General features: G+C 47.6%; 4 protein-coding genes across 4 annotated transcripts; 2 read left to right on the top strand and 2 right to left on the bottom strand.

The window, feature by feature from the left end:
- The first annotated feature begins 1186 nt into the window (after positions 1-1186).
- Positions 1187-2699, top strand: EDB93DRAFT_1170771 (methionine aminopeptidase). The gene is made up of 7 exons (XM_041450342.1): positions 1187-1714; positions 1765-1913; positions 1963-2050; positions 2121-2325; positions 2381-2430; positions 2486-2554; positions 2609-2699. Exons 1-7 carry the CDS (start codon positions 1277-1279, stop codon positions 2681-2683), a joined length of 1074 nt encoding a protein of 357 aa, XP_041303797.1. The 5' UTR covers positions 1187-1276; the 3' UTR covers positions 2684-2699.
- EDB93DRAFT_824342 (nucleoporin subcomplex protein binding to Pom34-domain-containing protein) lies at positions 2599-9061 on the bottom strand. The gene is made up of 4 exons (XM_041457611.1): positions 8957-9061; positions 7637-8895; positions 3314-7584; positions 2599-3258 (listed from the first exon to the last, which is right to left on the bottom strand). Exons 1-4 carry the CDS (start codon positions 8992-8994, stop codon positions 2752-2754), a joined length of 6075 nt encoding a protein of 2024 aa, XP_041303796.1. The 5' UTR covers positions 8995-9061; the 3' UTR covers positions 2599-2751.
- Positions 9062-11748: 2687 nt separating this feature from the next.
- Positions 11749-14318, bottom strand: EDB93DRAFT_1170746 (WD40-repeat-containing domain protein). Its single transcript, XM_041450341.1, has 6 exons — positions 12994-14318; positions 12915-12944; positions 12676-12861; positions 12555-12623; positions 12369-12500; positions 11749-12315 (listed from the first exon to the last, which is right to left on the bottom strand). Exons 1-6 carry the CDS (start codon positions 14002-14004, stop codon positions 12067-12069), a joined length of 1677 nt encoding a protein of 558 aa, XP_041303795.1. The 5' UTR covers positions 14005-14318; the 3' UTR covers positions 11749-12066.
- A 3300-nt stretch (positions 14319-17618) lies between these two features.
- EDB93DRAFT_824032 (uncharacterized protein) lies at positions 17619-18148 on the top strand. The gene is made up of 2 exons (XM_041457610.1): positions 17619-18037; positions 18092-18148. The coding sequence occupies exon 1, from the start codon at positions 17721-17723 to the stop codon at positions 18009-18011; it is 291 nt and encodes a 96-aa protein (XP_041303794.1). The 5' UTR covers positions 17619-17720; the 3' UTR covers positions 18012-18037; positions 18092-18148.
- Positions 18149-22405: the final 4257 nt, after the last annotated feature.

Genomic DNA, 22405 nt, shown 5'->3' with positions numbered 1-22405 from the left:
TTTCATCACATTTGTTTCTCCTCGCTTCTCACTTGTCGCCTCATAGCCATGGCTAAAGTTACTGTCAGCATCAGTATCATTAAAGCGTCAAATCCCCTTGTCCCACCCCAACTTTATCGTTGCTCGTTTGTCGATTTCGTTTTGGCCCGGCCACCTTTCCCCATTTAAACTGCTCTGAGTATGCGCGAGCTTCCTATCTATAGTGCACAACCTTATAGATATTTTGGTAACGTCTCTTGTCACAACCTAGTAACCTCTGATTCCACAAAAGCTTTGATATTCGAAGTGTTCATTTACAAATCCCAAGGTCGATATCACCATACATTTGGGTTGCACACGGCCAGTCGTACACGGCATTGTCGAGAGTGAGAGCGCGAAGTGACACGTTGTCTCTATTCGCATATACCAACGAAGGACAAGACTGTGCTAATATTGTATGTCCAAACTTGCTACTGTAAACACAATTGCTCATCGAAGAACAGACCTAAGGGGTGTCCTCAAATCTCACCACCTTCAAGTACCAGATCCTGACGTCCGTCACCCTTGCAAATCACAATGCATACAGTGCGCGGTCAAGGATGACTCGGACATAGCAAGTTGGATAGCCATATAATATATCGAAGGCGAGCAAGTCTGAAAAGAATTAGGGTTCAACCAGTTCAGCATCAAGGACAGTCACTGGCGTCGTAGAGTTTGTGGTCGACTACTGATCCAGAGCATCGCAAATGGTGCCAATGCGATGTGTCATTGATGCGCTCACCTGATGAATCTTCAGCTTGAGTGGTTGGGAACGATATGAAGGATTTTTGACTCAGGTTCCAACCTGTGAGTAGCCCTAGCGTCGATAATGATGGTGATTCAACTCACCCAAGAGTAGTTTTAGCAGAGTCGGATCATCTGTGCATTCGTGCTAGAAATTCGTATGAGATTTTACATAAATACCTTGTCGTCTATAATTCAGCTATTTAGCTCCTCGGTGGATCAGGGGTGGGTAAGCGCAGTGAGATGGAACGTCGAGTCTCTGAGACAGGACTACGAGAGCCTGGTTGGTATCTGCATAACTTCCGGGCAGCCAACAACATAACCGGATTGTCATACACGTTTTGCATGTCCTCCACCTATTTATGGTGGTCAACGAAACCGAAGAAGAGTACAAATAGTGAACGACTGAATCCGACGATAGGGCGAAACTTTGTCACCTACTATAACATGCTCTGGTCATTGATAATTTGGACAATTCACCCGTTCTAGCATAGCCACTGACTTCGGAAGTGGCATGAGGTCCGGCCCGCCATCTTTCCTCAACTCATTGGTTCAGATCATGAGCAAGTTGCTTTCTCCTCTTCTTTCTCCTCGTCTACGTTCGGCAGTTGTCTGTCGCGGCTATTTGAAAAGATGTATAACAACATCACCAGCGTTCGACTCTGATGAATCGCGGGAAGTCGAGGATTTCGGGACGTACAATGTCATCTTACCTGAGGAGCCGTTCGTGTGGGGTGTCTCCCATATCACCCGGCGTCCAGTTCCAAGTCATATCTCTCGACCAAAATACGCAGTGCAGCACGACCCTCCAATGTCATCGGAGATACTAGACCATACACAGCAGTACGAAGGAGACGGAAGAATAAATCTGGGTAGCATAGACGAGAAGCGTCTGCGAGCAGCTGCGACGCTTGCTAAGAATGTGCGTCGGTATGCTGGCTCGCTTGTGCAGGTGAGATTCATCAATGTACACCATGTGGATGCAAGGTGATTCGTCGTTAGCCGGGTGTGACCACCAATTCGATAGATGCTGCAATACACGACTTTATAATTGCGCATGGAGCATATCCTTCACCACTACTCTACAAGGGCTTTCCTCGTTCGTGTTGCACCAGCGTCAATAATGTTGTTTCGCATGGCATACCAGATGAGTAAGTGCTCTTTGTATGAGCTGTCTTTCAAGACTCAACGAGGTGACAGTCGACCTCTCGAGGGCGGGGATATAGTTAACATTGATGTAACAGTCTATTTCAACGGTTATCACGGTGACACTTCTTCCACTTTCCTCGTCAGGAGATGTTGTAAGAAACATCCCACGGAACATTTACATTCTTCGTGACTTACTTGCGCAATGATAGGACGAACCTGGCCGAGACCTTGTGCAAATGACAAATGCTGCACTCGAGGCTGGTATTGGCGCTTGCGGGCCTGGTAGACCGTTCAATGCCATTGGCAGGGCTATACATGAATTAGTCCGAAATACCTGTTATTCTGTCTGTCCAGCCTTCGCTGGGCACGGCATAGGGACTGTTTTCCACCGACCCCCTTGGATATACCACAATCGCAAGTTCATGTTTTGTTCCCGTGTTAAGGATAATTTTTGACTTTTGCTTCGCAGTAAACGAAGAACCTGGCGTAATGCTTCCTGGACATTGCTTTACCATCGAGGCAATCAGTTCAGTTCAGGTCGTGACTTGCTGCTGCTAACATCTATTTGTTTCAGCCTGCTCTCGTTCAAGGTTCTGATCCTAGCGTGTGGATTTTTCCAGACGGCTGGACTGCGTCGACGGAGGTACGGCTGGCCTGCTATAAGCCCAAATATTCTGTTAACGGCTGTCTCGGGCAGAATTGTGCACGAAGTGCTCAAGCAGAGCATATGATTTTCATCACCGAGACTGGGGTAGATGTTTTAACGCAATGATTGCCTTATTTACTCTGGCAATGTGAAATAATATTACTTTTGATACATCTACATGGCACCTGACCTATCTATGACGGCGTGGTCATTACCCACTCACTCATGAACCTAAGCAGCACCTGCGTGAGATCTCCCTTGGCATTTCGTTTGTCATCGATGCTCTTTTGCAGAACAGGCTTCGCTTGCTTGAGCAACTTCTCCAGATCCGTCGCCATCTCTCCCGGCATTCCCCTTCTAATTCTGTCTGTGAGTGCCCTGGACGGTCTTTTTGAACTTTCTCGCATATCCATCGTCTGTGGAATGTGATCCTCCGAGTCCATATCAGCAGCGTCAAATTCTGGCTTCGAAAGCCACATCGCGAGCTGCGTTGCCGCATACACGAGCAATGCCTCCACCGTCTTTCGGGCTGTCAGCATGCCTTCCTGCACATCAAGCGGAGTATCTTTGAGGGACGCAGGGGGGGCGATGGCCTGACCTGCTGGGCGATCGACGAGGTGTCGTAGGACATCAAGAGTGCAGTTCGCGAGTTCGAGCAAGGTCCCCAAAGACGCTGGCTCCCCCGGTACCACCTTGGAATGCTGCAGGAAGACGGTAAACAAATTTCCACTTCAGAACGTGAAGGAAGCTACGCACAGGAACGATTACTGCTTCTTGAACGGGCCATTCTTCTTGTTCACCAAGAAGAACGTCATACGCTCGGCTGATGCTGATCAGCGTACACACCACGGAGCTTGATAGCCTAAATAACCGATGAACAAGACGCGCGGTCAACGGATGTTTCTGCAGGTCTGTCATGTCCACCGATAGCAGGGAGGATGCGGCGGTAGGCTCCTTTTCCAACAATGCACGCTCTTCCGCAGTCACCGGTTCCAAGAGACTAGCGATGTGATTAGGGTGCGTCAACGCGTAGTTGAGTTGTTGAAGGAGCATGAGCGCGTGGGTTGTGAACACACGTAGGACCTTTCCGACTGCCGGGTTTGGGGAAGCAGTAGGAGGAGCACTCTCCGCAAGCGCATAAAAGAGGCCGACGACCTGTTCCATCTCCTCCAATAATGGCAGTGTAATCGGATCACCTACACTCCAACTCAGCGCCCGGATAATCTGCTTGCCATACAGCTGTACGAATCCGCAGGCCTCTGCGTCGAAGAAGTGATGTTGCCGCCTGAGAGCGGAGACGATGGCAGAAACTACGGCTATCATCGAGCAGTATGTCTTGTGTGCTGGGCTCCTTTCTCCAGGAAGCTCAGGCAACACAACATCGATCTGCCCTGAGCTTGCTGCAAGGCTAATTCCGTTGTTACTATATGCCGAGATGATGCCTTCACTGGCGAATCTTTCAGCCCCGGATGATATGCTTACTACAGCCATGTGGAATAGGAGGATGTGGGGAGCATACAAAGGTTGCCTGCGTGTGCGAAGCAGGGGCAGATCTGTGAGGCCGATCACGTCTGTCCGAGTGAGTAACTCCAAGCTGGATTTGATGACATCTGTCTCTTGGCATCGAGTCAACCACGTTACAGATGAGACGTTGATATCAGGACGCGTGCATTGCTCGAAGACTGCAACAAGTAGCTCCATATCCCGATCGAGATCGAGATCAAGCCGTGTGCGGGCAGAGTCGAAGGTAAAGCGGAGAGCATCAATTACCAGTGGTAGCGTTGCGTCCACCAAGCCAGAAACTGCAAGGCGTCTGCTAGCAGTGAGGACTTTAGGTCGCCTGGCAAGATTCCGGCACTGGCGAACACAGAAGTAGATGACCTGGAGCAGGATTTGATGGAAGGGCACGGATAATTGTCCCAGGAATGACTGAGAAGGAGGTTGTGCCTCGCTCAACAAGACTTTGTGTATGTTATCCACGAGGTTCATGAAAGACGTGATGTGCTTGTCGGTATCCGAATCAGAGAACCAGACCACTTCAAGAATTGATAGCAACAAGTTGAGTCGCGTGCCGTGGAGTTTTGCCATCATATCTCCCGATCTTTTCTCCAAAGCTAGGTCTCCGGATATCGTGGCGGAGAGTGATAGGAGGTTTGACCGGATTTCTGGCACTGGCCGCACAAATGGCAATACTTGGTGCAAAAGGAACTGCCACGACTCCGTCAAAGCCGTCTGAGCGTAGGTGAGGGACAGATTGAGATTCAAGGACGCGATTCTCCTTTCCACTTCCTCCACTGCATTTGCCCTATCATCACCCGACACGCACTGTTGCATACGACTGCGAAGAAGTGCTATGGAGAACATGAAGTCATCGCCAAACTGCCGCTCGTCACTGAGATCTTGCGATTGTAGATGATCAAGGGAGAGGCCCGGGAAGTCTTGCTGAAGCTGCGTGGCGAGTTTGTCAGAAAGACTGGGGTCATATGAAGTGCTCTTTGCTTCCAATATCAATTCGTTGAGTTGATCTTCGGACTTGAATGATGGAGCTAGCTTGCTGTAACTCAAGGGCTTCTTCGCGGGCTCAGAGGACCTAGGCTGCGGCTGAAGGAAGATGTCCTGTCCAATGACACGCACAGCATATGACTTCACCATGTTGCGATACGACTGAACAGACACCGCTCCGTGAAGACTTGATCGGCGCTCGTCGTCCAATATGATGAATGTTTCTGTCTCGTAGTCAGGATCGGGACCAAGCTCCTCTTTAACAACAGCAACCACATTGGTCCAAAACTCGTCATTACCACGAGTAGCATCAATGAGATTTTTATGTTCAAGCCCGTGTTGCCATACGACATCGATGAAGCGAAACACCGATGCTAAGAGTTGAGGATTGGCTTCCCACAGGTCTTTCCAGTGACTAAGGGTTTCGTTAGCAACTTCGAGTGCGGTCATGTGCCTCTTGAAATCATCCTCTCCTTGCGATTTAGCGTTCTCCTTGCCCTTGCTTTTGTTATTCGGAACCCGGAATTGTCCTGTAACAAAAAGGTTGGCTAATGCTGGTTCCTTATCAACGGCAAGGGCTATGAAGTTCCAAACGGCGTTGCGCAGGGCGAGATCCTCGTACGGGTGCTGTACAATTCGCACGAATGATGCAACAGTGGCCTCTGGATTCGAGAGATGACCGATGATTGTTGCAGGCGATGGTTGAGTTACAGACAAGGATGCGCAGAGAGCATAAAGAACTCTTATCGATTCCAGCGGAACAGTTGTCCCAATGTCCCGCCCTTTGACATAATTCGCCAGGACGTCGACGGGGTCTATTCTGGATCTCGTAGAATCCGTGAAGCCAGCGCCTCCTGCTACCCGCGCGCACAGAGCTTGCTCTAGAAGACACGGTTTTGAGGAATCGGGAATGGACTGCTTGTAACTAAGGATTAGCCTAGTGAGACTAAGATGTGACTCCAGGAGGTAGATCAGACGTCTGGCGTCGCCATAGCGTCGTGAAGCGTAGAGGGTGCCGAGGATATGGGGGGCAACTGCTATCGATGATACAAGTGGGTTGATAGTGGATGTCGTAGCCTTATGTAGGAGAGCATCAGCGACAGCTTGGCTCAGGGCGGGGAAGGGACGATCGTCCAAAGCAGGAGGAGATTGCTTGAGAACATAGCCATAAAATGAAGACACTCGTCGTCCGATCTCAAACCTGTCTCCGAGCTGGGCATACTTCCAACTTAGGTGCTCCACCCATATCTCCCCATGGACGAATGCTGCTGCTCGAAGGAGAACTTCCTCTTTCACCTGTTTAAGGCGTTGATTGTCAAGTGGAATTGTGAGCACGGACGCAAATGCTTCATGGAGGAGTTGTTGGACGAGATTGAGCAATGCGAGAGTCATTGTATAGTGACCGGAGGTCCGTTCTGCTGCAAGGGCGACTGTCGCAAAACCTGACGTACGACTAGGGCCAAATAGCACGCTGGTTGAACGGATATAGAGCCATACACGAAGAGAGTATTTTGGCAGGGATAACAGCGCTGATAGAACACTCATCGCAGATGTGATTAGCTGAGTTCGCGAAAAACTTCGAGTTTGTGAGCGACTGAGTGCTTCCTCCAGAATCATCGTCGTGAGATGGACAAGATCAGGCGGCTGATTGTCCGAAGAGTTGTTAGGGTCGCCACCGCTCTCAAGAGACTCCAATAGCTCTTCTGCCAACTCCTCGTTGTCTTGAATGACACTGCGAATGAGGTCAAGAGCGTCTGTCGCGAGTGCTTCATCACCCCCCTCGTCAATCTCCATCCCGACATCTTCGAGCCTTAGCGCCAGAGGAATAGATCCAGGGCCCGTACGGCCGAAGGCAACGTCCTGGTATAGGTCCACGGTGCCTGTATACATCCTCCGCCGAGTCACGTACTCAGTAAGCACATCCAAAACCACCTTCCATCCGCTGTGCTCGTGTTGCCAACATACTGCAATATGATCCCCGCCATCCCCACTCAACAGCCGGCCCTTCGAGCGCGCATGGATCACCGAGCCTCCAGGAAGGCGAATAGCACGTAAGTTCGTATATGCGAAGGACGGACCGGCAGCTTGTGCTTTCTCGTAAACAGCATTGGGACCGGTGCAAGATGCCAGGGGAATGACCAGCGAGAAAGTAGGCAATTTATCCATGTAGTAAAATACATGTCGACTACAAATCTCGCGGTCACCATCGTCACTTTCGTCGGCAGGGGGTTGGCTGGACGATGCCGCAGTGGATAACGGATCAGTATCGATGAATCCAGACGCAGTCATGGCTCGAAGAAGGCGGATAAGTGGTCGGAAGTGAATCGGGAAGCGTGTTCGTGCAACATCAAATATGGCGCGACGTGCAAGGCCCTGCCGCCAATCCGATTGCCAGAATTGTCGGCATATCCCTGCTATAGATTGACGCTCACTGCGCCCAAACAGCGCAATCCATACTTCAACCAAAGAATCGAAGTCAGGAATGAGTTCAATAGGGACCAGTTCGACCATTGCGATGACAAAGCCTAAGGAAAAATAATCTTCAGCATGCTGTTTCATGCAGAAAAATGTTGTCACCTTTGAGTACAGAGCGGAATGCGATAGCATTTGGGTCGGTCACAGTCGACCCTGTCTTCCAAGCAATGGAGGTAACAAATAACGGGGAGGTTGTAAGGAGAGTCAACAAGAGTTTGAAAAGGCCGGCTTCTGGACTGAAAGCCGCCCGTGCCATAAGTACATGCGATGGCTCCCTTTCCTTGGAGCGATTGTGATGCGGATGCAGGGAGTCTAAAAACCTGCGATACGAGTCTGGAATTTCTTTCAATTGGTCAGCTTTTGAGGTCAACCGCGACAGAACGAAGGCCCATGCTAGGTGTGTGCATGCGTGCTGGCTAGACAAGTTGGATGTCACGATCTCGTGGATACGTCTGAGCGACTCTGGCGAAGAGGGATAGAACATTCCGTCGGAAGGAGTTGCCGAAATTTCTATTCCTCCATCCTCTGCTACTCTCTCCAGCTCGAGGACCTCTACAGTGACGAGTATCCATAACGCTGCGCAATCATGCTGCAGCTGATTGCCTTCGTCATCTAACAAGAGGGTCGAGTTTTTCTGCGAGGAGCCAAGGTTCGTGTTGTAAGCAGCTTCAAATATCCGAACAACCAAAGGTCCATCGCAAGGAACATACCCCCAGACTGTCCAAAAGAGCACCTCTAGCATCACGAGTTGCTCCTTCATGTTCTGTTTAGCCCAACGAGTGGCAATACGCGCATCGGATTGCAGGACTTCTGGGATGTCCATTTCTGTTTTGTGAAGGTATTCCGTTATGAGGTCGAGTGCGAATTGATGACCGTCTTGTAAGATTTTGGGAAGGCACTTCGTAGCAACGGCATGTATTGAGTCGCCAGTGTTTTCGTGGGCACGAAACAGTGGAATGAGCGCGCGCAATACGAAGAGGCGTTCAGAGTAGTAGAATGGCATGATTGCTGCGATGAGCTCGTCCACAACACCTTTATCGGTCGAACCTCCATTGCTTGAGAGACCTTCATTATATAGGAACGATCGAAGGAGAACAAAAGCCTGAATTTCATCAATCCCGAACCGAGCACTAATCTCGAGTGTGAACTCCCTCTCAACTTCGTCGACTTGCAACATAACACCATCCGCAAGCGTGACTGAGCCAGCTTCGACTGCTTTTCGTGACGCCGACGTGGGCTTTCCATAAGGTTGGGCAACATTTCGAAGCTGCGAGGAACGCGCAGATACGATGTCGCACAGTTGGTCTGGGGATGAGCCCTCGAGTCTACCTGAGAGGAAGGAATGTAGTTGTTGGTTCGTTCTGCGCAAAACACTAGTCAGAGAAAAAAGTAGCGTGGTGAATAAAAAGGACAGAGACATACACATCTATAAGAGTCGACCGCGATGGTTCTCCGGGCATTGCGAAACCTTGCGAGGCAGCGTAACTTGAAGGCCGGGACTTGTCTGCCCTTCAAGTTGAAACAAGGACTTATTTGTTTTTGTTTGATCTCGAAGCTTTTACCACATAATTTAAATTACAAACAACTCGTTGTACCCTCGTCGCTCGATTCAGCTACATACCAGAAGCATATGTTATGTACAGCTGTCAGTATACTGTATACCTCAGGCTCGTCAGAGACAATATCACAATACATCCTGGTGCGTTACATACTAAATGCCAATTGGCAACTGTATTGATTGTGTCAGACATCTCACTGTGACACAAACTATCACGAGTGCGGTTGGACTGAGGACGTGAGACTAGTTCGTGTGCTATACAGGACCGAAAAGCGATCGAAAGTGTCCATACTGGTATAGAAGACTGAAAACATCCGACGGTATCAGATGGATGCACGTTAAGCCAACTGCCACCACGTTTGCTACCCGTCGATCGCGCCATCCTGGCGGAGTATGTCAATACGCTCCAAGCGTCATCGTGATGATCTCAGTCAGTGTGTATTTTCGAATGTACAGCGCTCACTGGGTATAAGCATTCAACAGATATCAATCACGAATGTGGCAGTGCAATACATTACCATCACATTAAGGGTGCAAGATGCATTTATTATAGTGCACTTTGTTCCGGATTCCCTCTATGCTAACCATATCTAGGCCATGTTCATCATTTTGATATCCCAGTGATTCAAGTGTACAAGGCGACGGATAAGGTGAGATATATTTGATCTACTTCGACCCACGGTTTTTCATTTGACCTCTCTGGTGCCACACCGCAGCATGGTCCTTGCCCCCTAAGAGTATTCGGAGGGTTGTTACGCCCTGTGCTCGGCCAGTGAGGCCGAAGAGAATGTACTAGCGACGAGTTGCATAATCACTGGTTTTCGAATCAAACTCTACTTTGATTATCGAGGGCTTGCTCTTTTTGCTTGATTTCGCACCGCATCAATACTCACTTCACCTGATTAAGGCTCTTGAGACGGAATAAAATATTGATCTTTAGCATGCGGATCGTGGCAATGGAGGCGGTGAATGGTGATATATCTAGCGTGAACACTATCGTCATGCACCACTAACATTCCCCACTCGTTCACACCCATCCCTCGAACATGACCGTAGTGTCAAATGATCCCAGTTTGTGGCCGACAATCAGTTCGAATATTTCTATAAGCTATTGGACAGGTTCGTCGCATCAAGATGTCGCGATGTAACATTGACTTGCGGTTTCGCAGTTGCCGCCGGCGTCATGGTATTATACGACTGGGGTAAGCGGGACAGCATTCGAAAACTGTTGATATTCTCATGGTATTTCCAGTACTAACAGTTGGACAAGAGGTAGGTTGGTGCTATCAGAGCAGCCCACTTGCTAAGAATAGTGTCATAGATTGAACTGATCTGGGTGAGTGACAAAAGTCCCGTATCAGAAGAAAAACAGGAGAATACAATGAATTCGCGACAGAGACAACGTTGGTCTCTCATGACTGTGCTGTATCTGGCTGTTCGTACTTCGTGCTCATGTCATGGTTGGCAATTGTGCTGACTCCACAATTTCTAGATACGCTATATTGGGCCACCGTATTCTGTGTATGTATGTTTCAGAGTTCGACAGATTTGTGCTGTGCTAATAGCCCATCTTTCATCATCAGTATCAGTTTTCTGCGTATGTCTCATGTGCGCTGTATTTCATCCTTCTGACTAGCGGTACAGAATCAGCGCCGTATGTCTCGCTGACAGATGCAGTGAGTATTGCGTAACCATCTCGCTCCTATCTAATGAATGCACTCATTTGTAGGAGTGAGCGAGATTTTGACCATTGAACTTGGCTCAAATAATCACTCACTAGGTGTAAGTTGAAGTGTTTGATACTAGTACGGGGGTGATCGCTAATTGGATGTTTCAGGCAATATTATGTTCTCCTCAAAGAATGGGACTTACGTGGTCGTAATCACCATGTTGTGTGGTGAGTTTCCTAGCTGCAATACTTTGGTGCTATCGACTCGACTGAAACATCATGCAAGTCATCATGATTGCTCGGTTGTATGCTATGTATCAGAGCTCTAGAACGATGCTTATTGTCCTTGTTATCATCTTCCTGGCTGTTAACATCGCCGGCGCAGTAATTACGGCAATAGGACTCAAGGATACTGTAGCGGGTAAAATTTACTTGTTTACTTGGAGAACGCGACTGATTGGACGAACACCAGAGGAACTGATACTCTCTGGCACATATATTTGCAACAATCAATATACGGGGGATGTTCAGCTTCTGTTTTCAATGGTTTGGACGCTCGAACTTATTTGGGAGATTCTCGCACTGGGTCTTTCAATCTGGATTGCTGTGAAACACTTCCGTACCAATCGGCGACAACTCGGTCCATCGGCAGGGTCGACCATCGAGGAGTGTTTCATCGTGCTACTAAAATCTCACGTGCTTTATTTTGCAAGGTGAGCTTGTGATGTGATTGTGATTATCTTTTCTCAAGTTCCGCACGTAGCTTTGTCGGTGCCTCTTGCCTCCAACTTGGTCTTCTCTCTTCAGAACTCTCGGTATAGCAACCTGTCGCTGACATCTGCTTGTAACCGCTGATCATTCCTGTAGAATCTAGATTCTATCGGAGTTCGGATATTCTATGGTGCTGGTCCGATTTTGTTCCGCGTGCAGATGTTTGTGCTGGGACCACGTCTCATCCTTAACATCCGAGAATATCACGCAAAACTCGTGGGAGACTCCTACACGGACACTAGCATGCATTCGATTGTTTTCCAGGAACGTGTACATGTACCAACTAGCAGTATTGTGTAGGGAAATATCTGCCGAGCGTTCTGCAAGGAGAAAATTGCCCTCTAGGAGGATCTCTCAGAATTTATTCAAAGTTATGGCGTTTCGAAGTACATTTGAAAGGTCTAGGCAAGCCTATTTCTTCTTGTATCAAGAACGAAAGAAGTAGCTAGTCTCAGCTGGTGAAGAAGCAACAGCGATGCCTACCGGTATAGAAGACTGAAAACATCCAAAGGTATTAGATGATTGCACATTAAGCTAACTGCTACCCGTTGCGCCATCCTGACGGGGTATGTCAACACGCTCCAAGCGCCATCGTGGTGGCATCCTCAATCTACCATGAGACAAGCATGAATAATAACAAAGGAACGCCTTGAGCCAATGCACATCCGGGAGCGAATCGGTGTCAGACGATTCAACGTCCTGCGGTACTCCAGGTTGTTGGTTCAAAGGATGTCGTGTATCATCGACTTTCCTGTACTCGGGTAATTTGGCAGCAGCAAGACGCTGTAAGGCACTAGTGAGAAAAAGGAAAGTAGTTGTGAGAAGATCTACGTTACAGTAACTTTCCGCCCGGGTGCGACTTCAACGACCGGCGGCCCATGGCTATGTCTTGGTACGAGGAAAGGAAGGTGCTGACGTAGAAAATGTGTGACTCCATTTGAGGAGTAAGGCGGAGAACTTATTTCGAACTGAAAATACAGAGTAAGTCATACATTACGAGTTTAATAAAATCGATGACCGACATCATCAAACTGAGTTGCAACCTGCCGCGAGAGAGATGGATTGGGTGGTAAGGGTAGCGTAGCAGGGAACTGCGGTGTCATTTTTGAGTTAGCTGTGAAAGAACTAACATAAACGACCTACATCTAGGGGATCACGAGGTTGATTATTCCGACGAGAGGAAAAGTGAAGGAGTTTGCTAAGGCGAAGGTAAATCGGTTGTTGCTGATCTGTAGTAGACAGAGGTCTTTGCCGCCTGGGGGTAAAGGATATAGCAGGCAATGTCCCTGGGTTACGACGCGCTGCAGCAGAACGACGGGTTGCATCTGACTGCAATGATTCATGAAAGTTAATAGATCGCTCAAAATGTATGCGACACATACCTGAAGTACGCGCTCAAAAGTTTTATTCGACTTTAAGAAAAGGTCAATCTACAGAAGATAGACTCGCACAAAGACGCACTTTTTGGAAGGTAGACTGCGCTTCCAGTGCAGTAAGCACAGCGGGTGGAGTGTTGCATATATAGATGTCGCGACCAGCGGTCGTATATACCAGGTGGCGTGAGTCAGGTGAGGGCATGAGTAACTCTACATTCTGAACGTGAAAAGAGGCGAGGAGCTGGCGGGACTCGAAAGCCCACAATTTGATGCTATGATCTTGGGAAGCGCTGGCGAGGAGAGCACCGCCAGATGAAAGTCGTAGATCGCTGATACATTTGGTGTGGCCTTCGAAGGGAGTTTCAACAACCTCCAACGTCAACGCATCAAACTCATTGATCGTTGTAGCCTCTTCATTATCCACGAAGTTGCATGCTGCTATGATGGTTTTCTTCTTGTTGGTCCAGCGCACTGGCGCAAATGTCATGTTCGAATTACCACCAGATTTCCCTGCGCTAATGTCCAAAGTTTCTGTAGGGATATCCCAGACTTCTAGGCAAGTCCCCACCTCTGACTTCACTGCGAGTTTCTCTGAGTCTGGTGAAAATAGAACTGCGCCCGGCCAATCAAGGATTGCGAATGGACCCGCCACAAGTTTACCAGTGTCCAAGCTCCATATTCGCGCTGTAGCATCCCATGATCCGCTCGCTAACAGGGTGCTGTCTGCGGAGATATCAATACATGCAACTCTCTGTGAGTGGCCTCGAAAAGCTTTCGTGATCCCCGTCTCGACCTCGCAGGATTTGAGCTCCCCGGTATCCATCTCTCCACCACCAACGGCAACATATCGACCATCGTGTGATACCGTCACCGCATACACGCCCTCTTCACAAACATCTCGCGCCTCTGCAATCTCTTTACGATTCTGCAAATCCCATCTTCGAACGGTTTTGTCCCCAGATCCGCTGATGATCTGCTTACCGTCTGGGAAGTAGGACATAGATGAAACACCCCGTTCATGGCCCTTCAATGTCATTATGGGTGTCAGACTTGTACTGGTTACTAAGGCTGGAGGCTGCGTCGATGTAGATGCCATGGCCCGCGTTTTTGCAAGTAAAATCGGCAAGTAGCCAGCTTCTTTGGCACAGTTTATTTAAATGCGTCTGAAGGAGTGGGGGTGAGCTGTTGTGTGCTACAGGCCTGTAGAGTGGTCACATTTTTGAGATGCCCAACTCAGTTGAGAGCACTTTGCCTCCTAGACTAGGAGCTCCAATCGTCAATTGCTGGGAGTTCAGATGAGGGTTTAATATTACCAAGAGGTGAGGATGAGGAAATGCGAGGCATGAGTCAATGCACGTTGCTTGGCAGGTCGTCCCTGGTGCAGGCCCTGCCGCATGATGTCCCTTGAGTGCGCACTGCTGCATCTTGTTCTTCGGCTCAGCCATTCATTTCCTTTCCGTTTCTCACGGGCTATCAGTCCTATGAAATTCAATTATTGATATCTCACAGTCTTTGATCATGTTGCACGATACTCAGCCTCCCTCACGAGCATTGATGATCGTAACTTCACGATGTATGTGAGGAAGGTTTTGTAGAGATCAGATCGACTACTAGCTAGTATTTTCCCTCCTTCACGCACACATCTTGCTGTTCGGATCCAGATCCTGTTCCTCGTCTTGCCAGGGTTTCGCCGACTTCTATCTGATGCCATTTTATCCTCAAATACACCTGCGACAGCTTCACGAAATTCTGGTATAAGAATTATCATATACCTGACTTCACCAATCTAATCGTAGTGACCATCGACGATCCCTGGCCTAGCATCATCCCGGAGGCAGCTTACGCACCTTCCGGTATCACCGGAGTGTATCTATCCAATTGTGGCAACAGCGGTGATATTTCTGCGAGAACGTCAACAGTCAGTATATTGCCATCGAGTCCTTGATCATAGTACTAACCTCCCTTGCGCGTATCGTGAAAGACGACAACTTCCACGATGCGTGCAGGGGAGGTTTCGTAGATCCAGATCAGATCGGCTATTAGTGTTTTCCCCTCCTCTGGTAATCTTCTATCTAGTGCCAATTTATCCTCAAATACGCAACCGCGAAAGCTCTACGACCTTCTGGTGTAAGAATGATCCTACACTCGACTTCACTGCGATATCAATGATCATCGATGACGATCAGCGGCCTATTATGCACCTTCGGTATCATCGGAGTGAAGCCTATCGCTTCAATATCGATGCCATGAGCACCATTACGCACTCCTTATCAGCCCGTACCATATCTCGAAAAAGACTACAGTCGCATTCGTCGAATTGTAGCTTAACACATCCAGCGGAAGCTGATTGTATATGGGATCAATCTCCGACATTTGAATATCGATAGCTCCGGCACACAAGTTTTCTAATTTAGTTTTATTTAACCTTCACTGATCAGTTTATGTTAGTGACATCACTGGGATAAATGTTTGTTCCCTTGTTATCAGAGCTCCGAGAAAAAGGACAGTGCAATCATGTACAACAAGACACGCTGGAACTTTCCTTGCGGCCCCGAATCACTGGACGACTTCCTGTAGGTAAAACAACGCGGGCTATTATATACCAGACTTTGAAAAACATATTATGCGAAAAACCAAACCGTAGGTCATCAGAATACCATGGATGTCATATCAGTACCAAGCGCTGCGAAATAAGATAGTGATAGAAGTAATCAATGGAGTACGAAACAACAGTATCACGCTGCGAGAGGTGCGATAGAGGTGCAGCTGTCCGTACGATCCCAGGGTGCGGTTGCCGCATCTCAGTTCAGTCGCGACTGTATGCATTGCCAGCACGATTGTAGTGTAATGTAATTCAGTCATGAGTATAAAATATATTCAATAAAGTGTAATATCAGAGAGAAAGGACCAGAATCAACGAATGCTCACCTTCTACTCCTCGAAAGTGTCTCTTTATACGCCAGGAGTCCAACGAGACGGGTTGGAGTAAACATTTTTGAGTAGACTTTTGAATTGGACGCAAGTTGCCAGTTGCCCGCCATACGTTGATGTTGAAACATCCTATCCCTTGGCGAGCGCTAGCGCCGGGCTCATCGGACATCTGGCTCATCACAAAAGTTTATTTTACATCGGTACGGAGGAGAGGGGGGATGAGTAGGAGAGGGAAGAAGATGAAGAAGGGTAGTGGTGGGAGAACGTTAAACAATGCACTTTAAAATTCTGGAGACGCGCCGGGTCGCGCCTGCTTATTACGCCGCACTAACTTTGAAACAGGTTATATGCAGTATCGGAAAATGCCGCATTTACAATTACAGACGAAGCGTCGACAGCGACCGTTAAAAGGTACTGGAGGATCTAACGCAGCTCGGCTATTCGGCTAAGACATGAGGATTAAGGGAAACTCCTCTGCAAAACCTCACCGGGAACTTGAAGCCACCCATGCCACGGACTCACGGAGCATGACCTGGCATTCGGTTTATCCCCGAGCATGCGAACGATGAAAGTGTTTGGCTGCACATACACCAATTGTGTATAAAAGCCGTTCTACTCGTTTCAACTCGAAAAAAACCATCAATACTCCACCATGAACCTGAAATTCACTTTACTCACCACTATTATCATTTCTGCCCCAGCAATGGCTGGAATAGCTGCCAGTCCACCGGATCCGATGATAGGCCAACCCTGCCTCGCCATCAGTGAGCACTCTTTCGGCCTACGTACAGACCTTAAACTGCGTACTTACGGTTACCCCCAGATGCAGGACGATGCGTGAAGGGCACCGTAGATTATAACAACGGCAATGATTACGCGTTTACCTGCGGATCTAAAGGCACGATCACAGCGACTAGAGGATGTAATTGCCAGGGCTGTTGTGTCCCGCGTCCTGATAATGACATAAGCAAGGTAAAGCCAGACTCAGTCGGATGAATAACAACTGATTTTCGTAATAGTTCTGTCATAACAAAGCCGCACACATCAAGGATTTTGATATTTAGGATAGATCAAAATGTCGTAGTTTTTGCTCTTAACTTGAAGTTCAAGCCACCCAAGGCATTTAAGTGCGGTTTAAATTTTGTCCTTTTAATGTTGGAGATAAGAAACGCAAAAATACAACATGACCGCACTCGTAAATAACGAAAGAGGTGCGATCATGATATGCGCGAAGGATATGAATGAAACCACCTAAAAACAGAAACACAACTGATCGCTTCCATGCTCTTCAGCGTTCAATTGTACTACAGTAGTTGGTTCTCGTGAATTTGGACGTGGTGAAGGAGGGTCAAGATATTCATCGGGTACTATATTATTGTCTTTTTTTGGAGCACCCGCTGCGGCGTTGCGCTGTAATCAATCCATGAGACTTGCAGTTCAAGGAAAAAGCCAACTGAGCACACCTCTTTAGCCTGAGCGTGAGAAACATCAATGACAGGTAGCGGAGCACGGCCGGCACGACTGTGATTTGGATATGTTGTGAAGATAGTGGGAGCGCCGAAAGAGGACTGGGTGGTGGGCAATACTGGTGTAGCTCGAGACTAAAAAGGTGTGAGTTGAAAAAAAAAAGATTAGATACCTGGAGACTCACGCAATTCGTCTATTCGGCTAAGACATAAGGATTAAGGGAAATTCCTCTGCAAAACCTTACCGGGAACTTGAAGCCACCCATGCCACGGACTCACGGAGCATGAGCTGGCATTCAGTTTGTCCCTGAGCATGCGACGATGAAAGTGTTTGGCTGCACATACACCAATTGTGTATAAAAGGCATTCTAGTGACTACTCGTTTCAACTCGAAAAACACCATCAATTCTCCACTATGAAATTCACTTTACTCACCGCTATTATCATTTCTGCCCCAGCAATGGCTGGAATAGCTTCATCGAATCCGTTATTGGGCCGACACTGCAACCCCCCCAGTGAGCACTCTTTCGGCCTACTTACAGACCTTAGAATGCGTACTTACGATTACCCCCAGAATCATTACAATGCGCGATGGGCCTCGACTCGGATGAATTTAACAACGGCAACGATTGCGCGTTTGCCTGCGGACCTTCAAGCACGATCACAGCGTCAATACTATGTAACTGCAAGGACTGTTGTGTCGTGATTCCTGGTACTAAGGACATGACAGAGGTAAAGCCAGACTCAGTCGGATGAATGACAACTGATATTCGTAAATCGTAATAGTTTTGTCCTAAGTAAAGCCGGATCCGGAGCACCGTGCTCATTTAGTCAGCATTTTCAGCCACAACTATTGCCCAACAAGGCATCTATGCGCTGCAATGCTACGTGTCTAGATGATTGAGTGTTATCGTGGTTGAAATAGTCAGAACGGTGTGGTTACTATTTCGTTAACACTATTGAGAATAATGATATAGATGTTGGAATGATGTGAGATTCTAGATTGATATGCGAGAACGAGGCAAAGGTCATTGAATGTTTGGGCGAAAGCCCACAGGGCTTTTCCGGACTGAAACAGGGTCCGTGCCTAGGTATCAATGGTGAGCTGTGTTCCCGAAAATTAGGAGGACTACGACACATGCAGCGAAGCTTGATGCCCCGGGAGAAAAGGAGTTGTACTCGCTTATACAGTGTGACTTCAGCGTACTGGTGGCATGGTATAACACGTGAACGGTTCTAACGCGGGTGAGGATTGGATATAGGGTGCTAAGATCTTCACGTGGTCTCGAAGGTATAAGGTGAACACTTCGCTTGACCACCTTCCCATCGTTTTGACGACGTCGAACAGTACTCCCCGCAGGAGATACTCTAAGGTTCCTCTGATTCGTAAACCATGACCTTTGAGGTGGGAGAGTCCTGCTGCGGTTGCCGCTATCATCATTTTTTTTTGCGAACTCTGTTTTTGAGAGAGGTCGCAAACCTTTTTCGTGCTTCCATGCAAATAGATGCGCTCCTGGCTCGGCCGCGTTGATTCTAATGTGATTCTCCATAGCTGCTTTGGGGTCTGATGGGCCGGTTTGAGCTGCCCAGTATGCTTCTTCGCCTACTACTGGGGATGATTTTGTGCTAGGAAGTGAAAATTTGGTTATTGGGAGGCCATTGTGGTCTGTTGTTTCTGCCATTCCTGCCCTGGATATGTGTTTCTTCGGGTCGAAACCTTTGACCGTTCTAACGGTGAATTCTCCCACTCTGGCTATACAGTAGAAAGTTGTAGTCATACAAGCAAAGACCGCCGCGTCGAGCGGCTTGTTTAAATCTAGGTGTTCGTGGATAGAAGCCAGGAAATTTGGGGTAATGGGTTGTCTTTTGGGCCATTTAGAGGATGATGGCGTGAGTGCGGTAGCTCCATCCAGCATTGCTTTGAGTTCGCCCACTCTGACCAGCCAAGGTCTGCTGTGGAGCAAGTGCCAGGCTTTGATGCCGGCTGCATAATTGGCTAGCGCTGATCCGGAGTACGCGCCTGCACAACTGGATAAGAATTCGAGCAGAAGACTGGAGCTGACTGGGCAGTGTTTGCTTTCTTCTATGCCGTTGACGTCGCAGTAAACGTTGTCTTAATAACCGAGGGTCTTATATAAAGTCGTGTAAATGTAATGACACCACAATTACACTTTGGATAAGACTGCTTGCCAGTCCTCGATTAACACAGTCTACGACTTTTCCTATTTCGTGGTAGATAACGTGTGAGTTCTTGGGAGGCTCGCTAAACTAATCTTTTTATAAAGATCAACCTAGCCGGAGCTTTACTTTTCTTTATTGAAACTCAAATCTCTTGTCTAGGAATAAGCTTCTAGACATGTAATTCGGTTTCTGGAATGTATTTGCCTAGGAAATCTCCTTCTAGGCTCTGGACTTGGATACTGGAACTAGTGAGACGTGGTCTCAAATATACGAAATATGACCAAGATCGCTTGGTCTATGGACACCTGACTGTGAGACAATGGTCTCAAATATACGATATATGTTCAAGATCGCTTGGTCTATGGGACTACTAGTGAGATGTGGTCTCAACAATATGATAGATGACTAAGATTGCTTAGTCAAAGGGCACAGAGCAATGAGACAAAGGGGTCTCAAAGACAATATATATGACCAAGAACGCTTGGTCTATGGCACTAATAAGTTTCTAAGGTAAGAAACTTATAATCTCAAGGGAATTCTTTTCCCTGCACTTGTCTCACTTCAAAGGGACTAACTTTGCAAGTGAAATATCTGAGAGGCAGATTGCTACAAATGGGAGATCATATTTTTTTTGGGGGAGAATGGGCTCTCCTTATATACATTTTGTGTGGGAAAGTAACCTAGGTTCACAAACAATAAAAAATAAGGAGGACCAATCAAAATATTGGGTCAAACCCAATAAAAGAATAAAATACAAGTGAAAGATGGAGCTATGACATCATTGTGGAGCAGAACATTCTGGAATGTGGAGTAATGACATCATAATGACATCAAGAGTGACATCATTGTGGAGCAGAATATTCTAGAAGGAAATGACATCATGAATGATGTCATTGTAGAGTAGAATAATCTAGAGCTTGATGACATAATATCTTTCAACAGAATACCTGCAGGAGTATCTGTGGAGTCTTATGACATCATAATGACATCATACCTTATGGGTACAATTTTATGAAGTGTCAGGTGAGTCAAAGCATCCTAATGAAAAAGTAAAGTAAAGAAACACTAGAGAAAAGTAGGTAGCAAAAATAAGACAGTTGGCAGGAATTGAAACACGGTCTTTTTGGATAGGTTTTTTTATTGGCTTTGTACTTTTCTCTATGGTTTTCTCTAGCCAAAGTGAATAAGCCAAAGGCAAGGCTATACCTTAACCTTCATTTCCCTTCTCACATCAACTAGGTCTAAATGTGATTCCCATCTCACATTAGACTTTTTCCGTCAAAACATATTCAGATCATGAAACTTGGGGAAAACTGGAAATATGGACCATGGTTTGAAACCAAGGTATGGGTTGACTAGTCTGAGGACTAAGCTAACAGACTTTATCTTTTGAGGGTCACCTAGTATTCATGTCCATGCATGATTCCCACATCATGCAGGACAACGTGGAATACTAAAAGACCTGCTTCATAGGTTTCCTTCGTCGATAGGGCCCAAGCTTGTTCCGCTCTGCTGCCTGCTGTCTGAGGAGTGCGCGATTGATGATCTTTGCTGTGGGAATGGAGTATCTTCCTTCTCGCAGCATCCGTACCTCGATGGGTGATAGTGGCAGTGTTGCGTCGATGATGAACTGATTAAGTTCGGTGGGAAGGCTGATGGGAGGGAGAAGAAGGTGGGCGGGTCCGAGTATTCCTCTGGAAGGGTCATCTGCGGGATTGAACTTGCTTGGGATGTAGGCTGTTGTAATGTCGAGACACTTGGGTAGATGGTGTAGGAATTCGTGGACCCTCCGAAAAACTCCGTTGACCTCTCTGTTGCGGTGTCTGTGCTTCCACCATCCTTCCACCACGCCGGTGTTGTCTCCGTGGATGAGAACATTGTTGCTAATGTTTGGGAGAGAGGCGAGGGCATAGATAAGCAGCTCGAAGCCGATGGCTTCGGCCCACCCAATGTCTCATTTTCCATGGAGAGTTTTCCAACCTGGTATTAGCCTCCACGCTCTCCAGCGTTTACCTATAACAATGCCTATCCCGATGCCTGAGCTTGCGTCTGAGAAAGCTAGGGGGTTCTGAAGTTGGGTCGTAGGATAGATGTCCCGCGCTACTCCTCCTGATTGCAAAAGGTCTGTCCACCAGTTTAAATCTTCGCCTACAGTTTTTCCCGCTCTGTGCGGCAGAAACTGTTACGACTTGGATAGTATCTGTTGGCGACACTCAAACAGAGCGTGTGTTGTCAACGGTCGAGGACGTCCTTGGGCTAGCCCAAGGTTAGGGGTCTTACTTGGCAAGGCTTCGGCAAGTAAGATTTGACGCCTATGTCCTACTCGGGTAGCTTACGTCAAGCGGGTGCGAGACGATAAGCTATATCGGCCTAGGCTTACGACACCCGAAGGTTAATCGTAAGATCGTCGTTAATTAGAAGGACAGAAGTCCGACTAGTTAACAGGGGCTTTACTCGTCGACGGAGTCGAGGAGTAAAGATCGAGACTATAGGCTTATCCGCGAAGAGCAGATAAGAAGATAGAATATAGACTGCTGGCAAGGCAGAAAGGATCACTCTGGTGAGAGTAGGAGGTCAAGAACCAAGTAGATTCAAGTTAGGGAATATAGTACATGGTAGCAAGTTTATATAGAGGACAGGAGACGTATTAGTGGGTGATAACTCGTACTACCAGGAGAGGCAATTGGTAAAGAGTATAACCATAACAGGAAGGCACGTTTGGTCAAGGTAGAACGTGCTAGATAAGAAAGTGAGTCAAGGATCGAAATAAGAAGTGAAACGCGCAGGGGCACGATCGTGCAGCTGCGGATCTAAGTATAAGTCGCATGTGCGACTGCGCACCGAGTCAGAGATCAAGAAAGGAAACAGGGCAAAGGGGATGCGTCGTGCATCATATCATAGGTTACCGTCCAGACGGTA

Source organism: Suillus bovinus, assembly GCF_016758785.1.
Source record: "Suillus bovinus strain UH-Sbo-P2 chromosome Unknown EDB93scaffold_70, whole genome shotgun sequence".
NCBI classification, from domain to species: domain Eukaryota; kingdom Fungi; phylum Basidiomycota; class Agaricomycetes; order Boletales; family Suillaceae; genus Suillus; species Suillus bovinus.
Note: the sequence above shows the minus strand (reverse complement) of the source record. Positions and strands in the feature narration are given on the sequence as shown.

Bases quoted from the DNA above. Each gene is read 5' to 3' on its own strand.
- EDB93DRAFT_1170771 (XM_041450342.1), top strand. From the start codon at position 1,277: ATGAGGTCCGGCCCGCCATCTTTCCTCAACTCATTGGTTCAGATCATG. The intron at 1,715-1,764 runs GTGAGATTCATC...ATTCGTCGTTAG, and splicing joins ATGCTGGCTCGCTTGTGCAG to CCGGGTGTGACCACCAATTC. The intron at 2,051-2,120 runs GTCAGGAGATGT...GCGCAATGATAG, and splicing joins ACACTTCTTCCACTTTCCTC to GACGAACCTGGCCGAGACCT.
- EDB93DRAFT_824342 (XM_041457611.1), bottom strand. From the start codon at position 8,994: ATGCCCGGAGAACCATCGCGGTCGACTCTTATAGATGT. The intron at 7,585-7,636 runs GTGACAACATTT...ATTTTTCCTTAG, and splicing joins ATTCCGCTCTGTACTCAAAG to GCTTTGTCATCGCAATGGTC. The intron at 3,259-3,313 runs GTGCGTAGCTTC...GTCTTCCTGCAG, and splicing joins AAGAAGCAGTAATCGTTCCT to CATTCCAAGGTGGTACCGGG.
- EDB93DRAFT_1170746 (XM_041450341.1), bottom strand. From the start codon at position 14,004: ATGGCATCTACATCGACGCAGCCTCCAGCCTTAGTAACCAGTACAAGT. The intron at 12,945-12,993 runs GTGCGTCTTTGT...CTTTTCTTAAAG, and splicing joins CGCAGTCTACCTTCCAAAAA to TCGAATAAAACTTTTGAGCG. The intron at 12,501-12,554 runs GTCGGTCATCGA...CTGTATTTTCAG, and splicing joins TTGCAACTCAGTTTGATGAT to TTCGAAATAAGTTCTCCGCC.
- EDB93DRAFT_824032 (XM_041457610.1), top strand. From the start codon at position 17,721: ATGAAATTCACTTTACTCACCGCTATTATCATTTCTGCCCCAGCAATG.